This window comes from Neovison vison, chromosome 11 (genome assembly GCF_020171115.1).
Source record: "Neovison vison isolate M4711 chromosome 11, ASM_NN_V1, whole genome shotgun sequence".
NCBI lineage: Eukaryota > Metazoa > Chordata > Mammalia > Carnivora > Mustelidae > Neogale > Neogale vison.
In genome coordinates, this window is record NC_058101.1 from 68,395,743 (window position 1) to 68,410,310 (window position 14,568).

Here is a 14,568-nt window from a genome sequence, read left to right on the forward strand (position 1 = left end):
AAGCCTCTGCCTTCGGCTCAGGTTATGATCGCAGGGTTCTGGGATCGAGTCCCACATCTGGCTCTCTGCTCAGCAGGGAGCCTGCTTCCTCCTCTCTCTCTCTCCTCTCTCTCTCTGCCTGCCTCTCTGCCTACTTGTAAGCTGTCAAATAAATTAATAAAATCTTTAAAAAAAATGGAGATGACTAGTTCATGCTATGCTTTACCATGATAAAAAATATTCCTATGGTGCTGATAACACACAGCAATGGTATCTGATTTCCACAGCTCCCGTGAGTTACAATGAACACACCAGGATTGGAGGAGGGTGGAGAACCCAGATACGGATCCCAACAAGGGGCCCAGCGACTTGGGGCAGAGAGGACCCGCTCTGCAACAGCGGAGCAGAACTAGACAGCCACATGGGAGAGGGAGGATCGCAACCTGGACTTCATGTGGGCTGCAAAAATTCTTAAATGACCACGGACCCAAATGTCAAAGCTAAAACTACAGAATTCTAGACGGAACACAGGAGAAAACCTTCACAATCTTAAGAGAAGCAAAGATTTCTCACAGGAATACAGAAGGTACTAGCTGTAAGAGAAAGATTAATTAAACTAAAACTTCTCTTTGAAAGACAATTATTAAAGGCAAGGCAAAGAGTAGGAGAAAACATTCAGTGTATGTAAATCTGACAAAGGACTTACATCTAGAACATATTTAAAACTCTTACAACTCAAGACCAAGAAGACAATCCCATTTTTAAAACAGGCAAAAGGTTTTAACAAAAAGTCCCAAAAGCAGATATACAAAGGGCTAATAATAAAGACACATAACATCATTAGTCAGAAATATCCAAGTTCAAGCCACAAGGGGACATGTGAGAGTTAGTGGTATGTGTTGTCAAGCTGACCAGGCCACAAGGTAGAGACACAGGGTGAGAGGTGGCTCTGGGTATGTCTGGAGAATCACGTTTGCACACTGGGTTGGGTAAAGCAGACTTCTGTCAGCTCTCCTGGGGCTCCAGCTTGCCCACTGCAGATCTTTTCAGCCCCCATAATCCCATAAACCAATTCTGCATAGTCTCCACCTCTCTCTCCTTCCTCCTTCCCTCTGTTTTCCACCCGTACAAGATGATTCCGTTTCTCTGGAGAGCCAAGACAGGACACTAGGGCATGCTAGCAGGACTTCCCCAGCACCTGCCGGTCAGGCTGAGGACACCTGGATGCTATTGCGGGCAGTGGTGGGTATGACCCTCAGGAACAGAATCTGGCTGCTTATGGTGGTAAACATACATGTAACACATCACTCAGCAATTCCAATTCCAAGAGAAACAAATAGAGAAACCACAGAGACTTGTACACAAATGCTTGTAGTAGTTTTGTTTGTAAGCCCAAGATGGGAACCATCTCAAACATGCACCCATGGGGATGGTAAACTGCCCACTGATGTAGGTGCCGCCACTGAAGTTCAGTCACAGGCAGGTGAAAAGCGAGACATACAGTGCAGCTAGGTCCCTTTATGTGACATTCCAACACCAGCACACCAGGGGGAGGAGCGGTTTGCCACCAGGGAGACCGTCTGGAGACCTTTCAGATCTGTCACAACCCGGGTGTGGCTGTGAGCTTGTCAAACCAAAAGAGGAAATTAAATGGAACAAAGAAAACCTTATCAATCTACCAAGAAGGAAAGGAAAAAAGACACACAAAAAAACACAGGAGACGGAGAACAAATATGGGGAGGGAAAGTCCACAATATTGGTACTCACTACAAATCTGGATGGCTACGGAAAGAGAATCAGAGCATAAATGGACAAGAGAAACAGAAAGGATAAAGCCACAGCAGGATTGTCTGTGGAATGGTGAGCTGTGTGTGCACACCATTTCAAATATTTTCTCTCCACCACATTAAAGAGAACACAATGAAGCTGATTTTAGTGTATTTTATATACCCAATACACCCCAAATATTGCATTTATTAGACATGTTGCATTATTTTTTCTCTTTGTGTTAAATCTTTAAAAGCCAGTACACATTTTGTTTTACACGTTGAACACATATTTGGACAAACAACATTTCAAGCACTCAATAGTCACACAGGGCTTGGGGCTGCTGTGTAGCTACAGAAAACCTATGGTGAAGTTTGGGGGTAACTTGGACCCCATACATGGCTGGCAGGGAGCATGGGGAAGGGAGGGAAATTTGACAGCAGTTATCAAACCGTGTCTCATCTCTGACCTGCCTACTGAAATTCTGTGGATCAATCTTAAAGTTAACTCATGTGTGCAGAGTAGCAGGTCATGGATACCCTCCCAAGGTTGGCCAGCACCATGCAGGCCAGTACACATTTTGTTTTACACGTTGAACACATATTTGGACAAACAACATTTCAAGCACTCAATAGTCACACAGGGCTTGGGGCTGCTGTGTAGCTACAGAAAACCTATGGTGAAGTTTGGGGGTAACTTGGACCCCATACATGGCTGGCAGGGAGCATGGGGAAGGGAGGGAAATTTGACAGCAGTTATCAAACCGTGTCTCATCTCTGACCTGCCTACTGAAATTCTGTGGATCAATCTTAAAGTTAACTCATGTGTGCAGAGTAGCAGGTCATGGATACCCTCCCAAGGTTGGCCAGCACCATGCAGGATGCTTTTTTTTTTTTTTTTTTAAATTTCTGTAGTTTCCACGCGGGGCTTGAACTCATGACCCTGAGATCAAGACCTGAGCTGACATCAAGAGTCAGACACTTAATCAACTGAACCACCAAGGCACCCCTACATGAGTGCTCTGTAACTGTCTATTACGTTGAAGTGTACAAAAATGCTGACAGGCCATCATTATTTTACCAATTTTAATTAAGATATAATTCAGATACCATAAAGCTCACTCTTAGAGTGTACAATTTCATAGTTTTTCATATAATCATAAGGTTGCACAACTATCACCATAAAATACCTTTAGGACATTTCCTCAACCCAAAAAGAAATCCTATCGCCATGGAGGTCCTCCCCACAGGCAGACAACCATCCACAACCTATCTGGGTCTGCTCATCGCAGACACTTCTTCACACACTCGGATGCAGATAGCCTATGGCCTTTGGGCCTTTGGACTGGCTTCAGCGTAATGTTTTCACAGTTCAGCCATAATGTAACATGTATTTCATGCCTTTTTACTGCTGAAGAATGGCATTCCATCACACAAACAAACCGCATTTGTTTACGTATTCATATGTTGATGGACATTTTGACTGCTTCCAAAATTTTGGGCTATTATGAATAGTAAGGCTACAGAGACTCCTGCATGGTTTTCATGTGGACACCCTTCGCTTCTTTGGGAGCTCTACTGAGGAATGGAATGGCAGGCCACTCTGTCGAGCTTTTTTGAGAAACACCAGACTGCTCTGCATAGTGTCTTTGCCATTTTACATGCCCTGCACTGCAGGACAGCTCTGCTTCCTCCATACCCTCACCCAACACCTGCTACCAGCCATCTTTCTGATTCAACGTTCTAGGGGGCAGAAAGTGGTATCTCATTGTGGTTTTCAATTTGAATCTCATAAATGAATAATATTGTTGATGCTTATTATTCTCAATGCTTATTAGCCATTTTATATCTTCTCTGGAAAAGTCTATTTGAATCATTTGTTCATTTGAAAATTGGGTTGTCTTTACATTATTGAACCTTAGGAACTCTTTTTCCGTAAATTCTGGATACTACTAGATTCCTACCAGGTGTGACATGCAAACATTTTGCTCCATTCTGTCCTTGGAAGCACAGGCTTTTTACTTGAAGTCCAACCTATAACTTTGTTTTGGTTTCCCGTGCTTTAGTTGTGATATCTAAGAATCTTAGCTCTTACATTTAACTCTTTGATCCATTTTGACTTAATGCTTGCATACAGTGTGAGCGAAGGATTCAACTTCTTTCTTTTCCATGTGGATAGCCAGCTGTCTTGGAACCATTTGATGAAAAGCCTCTCCCTTCCCTATTAACTGTCCTGGCACCCTTACTGAGAGTTACTATGTATGGGCTTATAGCTGGACTCTGTAAGTTCTAGCTCACTGATCTATCTTTAGCCTTTATTTTTTTTTTTTAAAGATTTTATTTATTTATTTGACAGACAGAGATCACAAGTAGGCAGAGAGGCAGGCAGAGAGAGAGGGGGAAACAGGAACCCTACTGAGCAGAGCCCAATGTGGGGGCTCGATCCCAGGACCCTGGGATCATGACCTGAGCCAAAGACAGAGGCTTTAACCCACTGAGCCACCCAGGTGCCCCTTGTTGAGTGTTTTTATCATGAAAAAGTGGTGGATTTTGTCAAGTGCTTTTTTTTTTTTCTCTGCCTATGGAAATGATCGTGTGGGTTTTGTCCTTTATACTGTTGTGGTGTGTGTTACACTGCTTTTTCCACCTTGAACCAACCTTGCATTCCTGGGGTATATCCCATTTACTCATGGTACATAATTCTTTTCCTGTGTTGTCAGACACAATTTGCTAGTGTGTTGTTGAGGATTTTAACACCGATATTCACTCTTGGGAAATACTGGTCTATAGTCTTCTTGGATATCTGTGTCTGGTTTTGGTATCAGGCTAATACTGATCACAGAGTAAGCTGGGAAATGTTCCTTTCTATTTTTGGGAAGAGTTTGTTAAGAATCAGTGTTAATTCTTCTTTAAACATTTAGCAGAATACACTAGTGAAGCCACTTGATCCTGGGCTTTTCTTAATGGAAAGTTTTCTATTCTTTTCTTTTTTAAAAATCTCTTTATGGGGCGCCTGGTGGCTCAGTGGGTTAAAGCCTCTGCCTTCGGCTCAGGTCATGATCCCAGGGTCTTGGGATCGAGCCCCACATCAGGCTCTCTGCTCAGCAGGGAGCCTGCTTCCTCCTCCCTCTCTCTGCTTGCCTCTCTGCCTACCTGTGATCTCTGTCAAATAAATAAATAAAATCTTAAAAAAAAAAAAACTCTTTACATGTTATAAGCCTATTCAGCCATTGTCTTTTAATCCACAAAACAGCAATTTTACATGGTTCAATCCAACATATTTTCCCTTTGTGTTTCCCTGTCTAACACTCAAGGAGGAAAAGAGGTCTTGGATCTTTCTCATCAATGCGAATCAGCTCTTTATGGGTCACATTTGGTGGATTTTTAAAATTGTTATTTGTTTTAAATTCTGGCTCTATTTTATTTGAGTATACCAGAGATTTAAATTTGTATTAATTAAATCCACTTAATTTTTCCTTGGTAATTTATTGCACTGTAGCTTTTAAGATCTTGGGATTTCTGTTTAGTTTGCTGATGTTAAATTATATTTCCTTCAGTACATTTTCCCCCTTCAGTGACTCACAAAAAGTAATCCTTCCTGTTTTCATAATTGAAACAGAATCTGGCAAACACCGTAAGATTTCTATGAAACATCTGTACTTTCACCAGCTCTATAGCAATCCTCCTACACTGTGTCATTTGCTTTAGTATGTGTTTCTTCAAACCTTCTCCAATGTTTGCTGTGGGTTTTCTGACAGTATTTGCAGACAAAGAAATGCATTTTAGTTTGTCATCATGTTTTCAGCCATTTTTACCAGCACAGGAAGGATTTCCCCAATGTCATGGGACTTTTTATCTTTCACAATGAAGAAACCTCAGAAGAGGTTTCTATTTCTCACAAAGCTAAGAACATCTTCTAAAGTGTAAGACTGAAGGGGCGTGTGGGTGGGTCAGTTGGTTAAGTATCTGCCTTCGGCTCAAGTCAGGATCCCAGGATCCTGGGGTCGAGCCCCACATCAGGCTCTCTGCTCCATGGGAAGCCTGCTTCTCACTCTGCCTCTGCTTGTGTTCCCTCTCTTGCTGTGTCTGTCACATAAATAAGATCTTTACCAAAAAGTGAAGTGTTAGATTGAGCCCTGAGCGGCAGCAGACATCTACATCCTGAAGAGTCCACCTCGTGTTCGGATGTGTGGCATGGGACAGTTTCCCAAATCACAAACCTTCCTCCTTCCTGGAGCTTATCTCCCAAGCACAGCACACACCCCAAGGGAGGCTCATGAAGTTTCAAATGGCTTCTCAAAACAGTGACATTTCTGGCCAGCTTCAAGGTGCGAGGACGACACAGCCCATTCACAGCACAGGGCAGCAGACAGAGCTCGCCACGGGAATAGCACCAGCAGCACCTCCATGCCCTCCTCCCTCAGTGCAGGATGGTCCACCGGGTACCTGCAGACATCTGTCCATGCCACTGGTCCATCTTAGAAAGGGAGGTCTGAGCAAAGCAACAGCCAGCACGCACACAGTACAGCGTCGCACGGGCGATGGACCCCCATGTGGGGGGAGCACCACAACCGTACCTCCCCGTGGTCAAGTGCCATCCACCCCTCGGGATGGGCTCACTGACCAAACACGACACAGCAACCACTGATGGGCACCAGGGTCGACCTGTGTACGTAACACCAGCAGAGCAGGCTTCCTCACTGCTGAGCAGCAAGGGACGGGAAGTGGCAGCTGTCCGCAAGGGGGACGTCAGCCACTGGCCTTGGCATGGCCCCGCCCTTCCCTGTGTTTCCCTGATTACACATAAGAAGTCTGGGCTCCAGCACAAGCAAGTCAGATGGCATCTTCAGCCATCAGTATGTTTAGACACAACACTCCCTGCTGGTGCTGGTCCTCCTCTAGGCCTTTCCTGAGACTCCCTGTGTGTCTCCCGCAGTGCCCATCATACTAGCTGCTAAAACTTCCCTTGGTATTTTCTGATGCTGTTAGGTTATTGTGAACAGGTATTTTCCCATGAGGTGCTTTAGCTGGTTGTTGCTGACCCAGAAAAGCGACCAATTTTTGTATATTTTTTATGTGCCCAGTTATCGTGTTGAACTTTCTCATTAAGTCTAGTAATTTTCCAATTTGTTTTTGTTCTCTGGATACACAGACATATTTAATATGTCTCATCCATTTGAAGTTACATTTACTTCTGTTTCAACTTTTACTTGTTTAGACAAAATTGCCAAAGTAATATTTAACTAACAGTTCATTCGTTAACTGAAGAAATACTTCTCTGCCCTCCACAAAGCCTACAATCTCAGGGGTTAGAACCAAAGAAGCAAAATGCAGTATGACAGTAACAGCTAAGAGGAAAGAGAGAAAGGAGGGAGATGGTAGGGCTCCCAGTTGAAACAAAGTGACCTCACTGAGGTTACAGCAGAGCCAAGATCCAAGAAGGTAATGGAATAAGAGGAACACCTGAAGGAAGAGAATTCCGGAAGAAGGAAACATGTGCAAAGGCTCTGAGCTCCCCCACCCCCACTGCCAGCTCCACGGCAGCAGGAAGAAGGAAGGTAAGACAGTCCAATTCTGAACACATGCTGGAGCTAGAGCGGAAAGACACACGGATGTAAGCTGTGAGGACAGACGGCTCAAGGCTCTAAACTGATGGGGAAGAAAGGAAGATGGGGAGGAGGTCTGGGGAGGAGGCACGTAAGGTAGGGAGTTCAGACCTGCAGATGCCGAGCGACCTTGCAGAGATTCCAACGAGGCTACTGGATCCTGGGCCCTGGGACTGGGGAGCTAACCATCTGGGAGTCACCAGTTTGCACAGAGTCCTCAGACTCATGAGACTGCACAAGATTACAAACACGGCACGCGGTCACACTGGGGGAGGGCGGCTGTGAGCCGGGGACAGACCTGGGAGCCAAACAGGGCCCTGTTGCAAGGAGGAGGGGCTGTAAGTGGGTGCTCACTGCCAGACACTGTGAGGATCACTGAGGACCTGGCCAGAGCCTGGGAGTGAGGAAGCAGAACGCAGCTTCTCGTCCTGAGGAGCATGAGCTGTAATGGAGGGCTCTGACAGAAAAGCAAGGAGACTGGGGACAGTTCCATCCGACTTTGATTAAAGCTGTAAAGAACATCAAGTAGAGGAAGGGACAGAGCACAGCAGGGGCCACAAACCCCAGCTGCACTCAGGGCCAGGGCAGCAATAAGCCCCCCATCAGGCTGTCCTAAGGTCCCCCCAAAGCTGGGTAGAGACAATTATAAGCTCTGGCCTCTGAGCAGAAGCAAAATGATGAATGGCATTTCCGGGAGGCCCCCCCCCCCCCCCCCCCGGGAAGGAGCAGGCACCTTCCCCCTTCCCCTTCCTCCTACCTGCCACACACAAGCAGACTGGAGCCCTGCAGCCCATGGAGACCAAGGGGATCACGGATCACAGAAAGGTCGTAGGAAACACAGGCCTCAGGAACACCCCAGGGCCTTTGAACAAACCCTGCACAAAGGGCAGGAGGACAGTCTTCACATAAGATGGGCTCGCTGGGTGCCAAGAAGCACGAATTCTGGGGCAGGGAGCCTTGCTCAGTCGCGTGAGGGGTCCTGGCAGGTGGCCCACCATCCAGGTGGGAGTTCAGGGTCAGGCCTGCCTGGAGGCAGGACTTGAGACCTCTCCAGGGCTGGTTGCTGCCACGGAGACTCAAGAACCCCAGGCTGGAGGTAACCTGAAGGCAGAAGACTAGCCAGGAGAAGCAAGAGAATGGCAGTAGGGGGGGCCAAGTGAAGGAGGCAACCACCCGGCAACTGGCCACTTAGCAGCGTCAAATGGACTGTGACCTTGACAAACACATTTTCAAGGAATGTCAGGGGCCAGACTTCTGACTTGAACCAGGGAGACACAAGGGAGGGGGCAGGAATAGGAGACAAGTGGCTGGAGAAGGACCTGGGGCCATCAGAGCCAGGTGCTGATGGAACTCATTGAAAGGGGGAAACTGAGTTGGGAGGGAAGAGATACGTGTGCTGGAGCCACAGGCAAGAAGGGGCGGGCTCCAGGCACAGCTGACTACTGCAGGGGCAGTCCCCCACAAGGGAGGGCAGACCCAAGGAGGGCAGCAGCGGTCACGAGTGGAAAGTGGGTGAGGCCACGTGGGCTAGGAGGAGCAGGAAGCAGAGCTGTGCAATACTCATGTTCATAGATGGGGGTGGGGGAGGATGGGTCAGTGAGGCCATTAGCACAGCTGGGGGGTTTTCTCCATCAGCCACATTCAGCTCAATAGCTGGGTTGTTAAACTAATAATACCTCTTTTCTATCACTTAGTTGTTACTGAAACTGTGAATAAATCTTTTTTCAGAAAGCTTTCAAAAAATAGCCCCCAGGGATACAGATTCTAAAACAACATACACCTAGAAAGACCAGAGGCGCACTGAGCTCTGCTGTGTCTTGGTCCGCACCAAGCAGGGCACACACCGCACACAGTGGCCAGCCTCCTTCCAGCTTGCCCCTCCCGCCCCTGGCCCTCAGGGCCCCACTGTCAAGACCTCTGTGTGGCTCCCAGAACACCGGAGCCCTACAGCTCTGACAGGTCTGTGTGCCAGTGGTGCTAGGGTCAGCCAAGACCTTGACACAGCCCCAAAGCGCAAGTGCCCTGGCTGCCCACTTTAGACCATCCCCCCCACCCTGTCAGCCCCCGCCCCCCTGCCCCACACAGGCCTGACTCCACCTGTTCAAGGTTGGAGATGTTTGAGATTACTTGTTTAATGCCTCCCCCTTGCCAAGCCCTATCTTTTTCTCTGTGACACCCCAGTGTCCCCAGCTGTGCCCACTGAGCACACAGAGGTTCTTCAAGCAAGGAGCACAAGCCAAAGGAGCATGAGGCCTTTGGAGTCTGGAACCTCAGCTCTGGGGTGCCTCGCAGTGGCTCTGGGAGGGAGAAGCACCAGCGAGCCCCACCTGCAGACTTCACACTAGCATCTGTCACACGGCTGCCCCTTGGCCAATGCTGAAGCTGCTTGCCTGGGCGGGGGCTCGAACTGGCTCCAGCCTACCCCACTGCTACAGAGAGTGGGGCGCTGGAAGCCCTTCCATTCCTGGCATGAAGCTTGTTTAGACTATCACGAACAGCCTGCACTCACCCGGGCACCCACCCTGACATGGAGCAGCCCCTGTCCCCAAAGGCCCACCCACCCCAACGTGTTGTCTGTGGCCCAGGATCTGAGCAGCAGCGCAAGAGACAAGAGTAGAAGCTCAGGAGGATGCAAAGGGGAAGAGGAAAGCATTTCAACTGTGCTCTGGCTTTGGTAGGGTCCTGGAAGACAAAGGCAGTCTGAGGTCCCTCGGGGTAGGAGCAGACTGAGCTCTGGAGGTCTGACAAAGTTGGAGCCTGAGAAGAGGAAGGGCATCACACTCAGAAGCCTGGAGCCAGAGAGAGAAGTGGTGTCATTCACCAGATCCAACCACCTCTGAGAGGGAACGGCTCACTCTGTAAACCACAAGATCTAAAGTAAAAAGGAATCAGGACCCAGACTACGCCTCCCTCCTGGACTCAGCTTACTTAGGATTTTGTCCCTTCAGACCACATGCTCATGCTTACCACTGTTTCTCTAACTTGAGAACATATGATCCCCTACATCCGGCCAAGACCAAGCTGGAAAAGCTGTAACTTTAGGCATATAATTGGCACCCAGACTTTCTACAACAGGAACAAACCCTGGCTTTGAAATTGCAGACCAGTATTTGGTCAACAAGACTGTCACCAAATTAAAAGCAGAACATTTCAACAGTCCAGTAGAGAATTGAGAGACACAGGAGAATTCGCCCATAGACCCTGCTGGGAACAATGCCCCATGCTCCCCTTCCCCCAGCCTGTCACGTGTGAAGAGAGGGCAGCTGGGAGGGCGACAAAGCTGGGTCAGGCTGGGAGGACCAAGAAGAAGAGGCCCTGGGAGAACACGGAGAGAGGCACTCGTGAGACTCAAGGTGAGGAGTTGGGGGAGGGAAGGTCCAGAGCCAGGTCTCCCAGGGACCAACGCCAGACACTCTCTCCTGGGCTGTGAAGACCCCCACCTGATTTGGGCAGTGGCAAAGAAGGTCTCTAAGATACTATTTTACTTCAACTCTCTGAGAGGGAAAAAAAAGAAGTCAAGACTCCAAAATATAAACAGGATGGTTAGCAAAATAATTTGAAAAATAAACATGTTACTTTGATAATTTTTTTTTAAGATTCTATTTATTTATTTGAGAAAGAGAGAGAGTGAGAGAACACGAGAGGGGAGCAGGAAAGGGAAAAGCAGACTCCCAGAGTCTGCTTCTGGGAGCAGGGAGCCCAACATGGGGCTCGATCCTAGGACCCCCAGATCATGACCTGAGCTGAAGGCAGATGCTTCATCAACTGAGCCACCCAGGCGCACCCAGAGAACACTTTTAAAAGCATAATTAAAAGAGGGCTTTCGGGACGCCTGGGTGGCTCAGTTGGTTAAGCAGCTGCCTTCGGCTCAGGTCATGATCCCAGCGTCTTGAGATCGAGTCCCACATTGGGCTCCTTGCTCTGCAGGGAGCCTGCTTCTCCCTCTGACTCTGCCTTCCACTCTGTCTGTCTGTGCTCGCTCTTGCTTGCTCTCTCTCTGACAAATAAGTAAATAAAATCTTTAAAAAAAAAAAAAAAAAAAGAGGGCTTCCAGTTCCAGGTGCTCACAGGTAAAGACTCACAGCTAGGCCCGAAACACAAACGTGTTTTCCACAAACCCCATTCTCCCTGCTGTTCTAAAAACATAAAAAACAAGTTCCCCAAAGCAAAATCCAGTCCAGTGTTTCTTACCAGGGCGATTCTATCTTCCAGAGGACATGTGGCAACGTCTGGAGACACTCTGGGGATGGGCAGAAACCAGGGGTGCTGCTACACATCCTACAACGCACATCCCCCACTACAAGGACTCATGTGGCCCAAAAGCCCACACCAGCCCATCCCACCCCAGGACTGTGGGCTCAGTGAACAGAAGGCATCCAGCTCAACCGATGCAGGGCGGTTATGTCACGACTGTGCCATTCTCTTCCCGTTGTGCTAGGAGGTAAGACCCGTGCCACAGGCACCCAGGAGCCTGCCACCAGCCCTGGGGCTGTGAGGAACCTGCCTGGATTTGCCTCCATCGTGTCCAAGGAGGCACTGCCTGTCAGGAAAGCAATGAGAACTTGGCTCCCATTACCCTGCAGGAGAGCGTGCCCTTGAAGCCCAGAAGCATAGTACACACCCTATAGAACTCCAGCCCTCGGCCCTCACTCCCCTCTTTAGGCTGTCTGCACAGTGCTTCACGCCGAGGCTCGTGCATCTGAACCGCGCTCAAGACTGTGACCGGCATAGCTCCCAAGTGTCCTGGGGATTCCGTATTAACTTATGCTCCTATATAAAGGGACCCTTGTTTCCCAGGGAAACTTCCTCCTTATCCACTAGAAATCACTCCTGAAAATATCTAGAAAAAATGTCAACTCTCAACAATGACGATTACAGGTGATCCAGACAACCTATGAGGGAAAATGGTGGAAGTAGCTTCCCGATTTCAAAAATTCATTTAAATCATTCTAAAGCAGAAGTAAAACTCCTTTTAACCACACAAGCTCACTTGACACTGTAGTATCTCTTTATCTGTATAAGTAACTGCAGGATTATTTTTAATCAAAGGCTATTTAATAACTCTAGAAATCAACCACAGTCAGGATTATGAAACCACGAAAGAGAACTTGGAGGGGAAATCCCTTCCTGTCTTGTTGCCTACACTCACCAGCTAGTCCCAAACTGCCACAGTTTTGTCAGTTCCAGGGCCAGGCCTGGGGGTAGGCTGAATGAGACAATAGGCCAGAAATGAGCAGCTCCCCCATGAAAGCCTCATTTATTCATGTGGTGTGTGTGTGTGGGGGGATCAACCCAAATGATGTCTCCTTGGGGGCCTTGGGTGGCAGATGTCATGGCTTCTCCGAGCCACAGGGTCTTCAAGGAGTTGAATACAAGAACACCTACCACCTAATTCTGAAAGGGCCTAGACAACAGGCTTCTTGTGCAGTAGCCAAAGTTCCCCTGCCCTTCCTGATCAAACAAGGTGCGGACAAACAGCACTGCTCCACCACTAGTCAATGAAAAGCAACAAAGCCTCACTTCTGCTTTCCAGCGAGGACTGCCTATGGCAGTCTGACTTGAGTACTGACGACTGGCAGCAGAGTCCCCGGATTCACCTGGGGTGGCTCTGGTGCTATCATTACCTACGTGTGATAGGAGTCAGCAAACTCAGAGCAGGTGCGTCCCCTACCTGGGGTCTCCCCGACAGTGATGAACACAGCGGGGCAGTATTCAAACCTGCCACAGCGCACCCACCTCCACCTGCCACCACTTAGGTGGATGGGGATGCGGGGGTCTCCCAGGAGGAGAAAAAAGCTCCCTGGCCTCTCAGGGAACGAGTCCAGAATCACAGATGCCCAACCACGGTTCTCCTGGAATGTTATGACCTTGATCTCCTAAGAAATTCGTTTCCAGGTGCTTTGTTTTCATCGCCATCAAATACTCTGCTAACTAGGTAGGCAGCAAGTGCGGCCCCTCGTACTAGAGACACAGACTTCATGCTCAGGGAAGGCGACTTGGGTAAATGGCCATCCAAGGTCACCCAACTGGGAACCTAGTGGCAAGGGCTGTATTTCAGGTTTGGTGACGCCCCACAAGATGGGTTCCCATTAGGTCGTTAGGTCTCTCTTTACAGGTTCCCTAATTAGAGACCGGAAGTCAATACACCAACACCTCCTGATATCAGGACAGCTGAATACCAACCGTCAGGCACTCTTGCCGGGCGCCCGCGACCCCACACCCTGCAAACCTCGGCCTCCATCCCAGTCCCCAGTACCACAAGTCTGCCTACCGCAAAATGGCACTGGGGCAGTTCACGTTTGTTTTCTCCTTTTTTTCTTTTGGACGAAGGGGCCACAATCGGGCTCCGGAGGGCGAAGCGGGGCGCCAGACAGACGCGCTCCACGCCCTGCCACGAAGTCGAAGGTAGAGCCGGCAATGGACGGCCCCACACCACGACCTGCCCGGCCTGAAGGACCCCAGATCCCGGAAAGCCTGGCCCCCAAACCCCGCCGCCGCCGGGAAGCCCAGGGGGTCGGCCTCGCAGACCCCCAGGCCCCGGGGAGGCCGGCCCTACACACCCCCAGATCTCGGAAAACCCGGCGCTGTAGACCCCTGGACCCTGGGAAGCGCGGACCTCGCGGGCCTCGCGGGCCTCGCGGGCCTCCCGACTCCCAGACCCCAGGGCACCCAGGAGCCCGCAGCACAGAGACCCCCGGATCCCGGAAGCTCGGCCCCGCAGAACCCCCCCCGACCCCGCCCGGTGCCCCAGGCCGCGCCCCGGCCCCCACCCTGCCCCTCCACCCTCCCCTCCGACCCCCCGCGATCCGCGGGCACCAGCCAAGCGCGGTCGCTAGTCCGGACCGCAGACCCCACCTTGAGGGTCGGGTACTCCTGCACCTTCAGGGTCATGGAGAGCTGAGCAGCTGACTCCTGCACCGCCATCTTGAATTGGCCAAAACATAAGCGGGTGGGGGAAGCGCCGCGCGCGGCTCGCCGGGTAGTGACGTCGCGCCCTCCGGCGGGGCGGGACGGGCTGGGGCGGGCCGACACGTCTGCCCCAATAGCGTCTGCCCACCAGACAGTGGCGGCGGAAGGAGGCGCGGCCCCGGCGTGTGCGCGGAGAGGCACCCGGCCGGACCAATCATCTCTGGCCTTCCTCTTGTTCAGCCAATCAGCGGGAAGCCCGGCTCGGCGGCTCCCCCTGGAACCAGCGGCAGGGAAGGACCGGCTCTGCG

General features: G+C 49.9%; 1 protein-coding gene across 2 annotated transcripts in view; it reads right to left on the reverse strand.

Moving 5' to 3' along the window:
* Positions 1-14,295, reverse strand: part of MAEA (macrophage erythroblast attacher, E3 ubiquitin ligase) — a 32,509-nt gene extending 18,214 nt beyond the window's left edge. For both annotated transcript variants that reach the window (XM_044267968.1, XM_044267967.1), the window contains exon 1: positions 14,207-14,295. In XM_044267968.1, the coding sequence (XP_044123903.1) occupies positions 14,207-14,275 (69 nt within the window). In that variant the 5' untranslated portion in view covers positions 14,276-14,295. The remainder of the gene's footprint in view (positions 1-14,206) is intronic.
* Between the last annotated feature and the right edge of the window lie 273 nt (positions 14,296-14,568).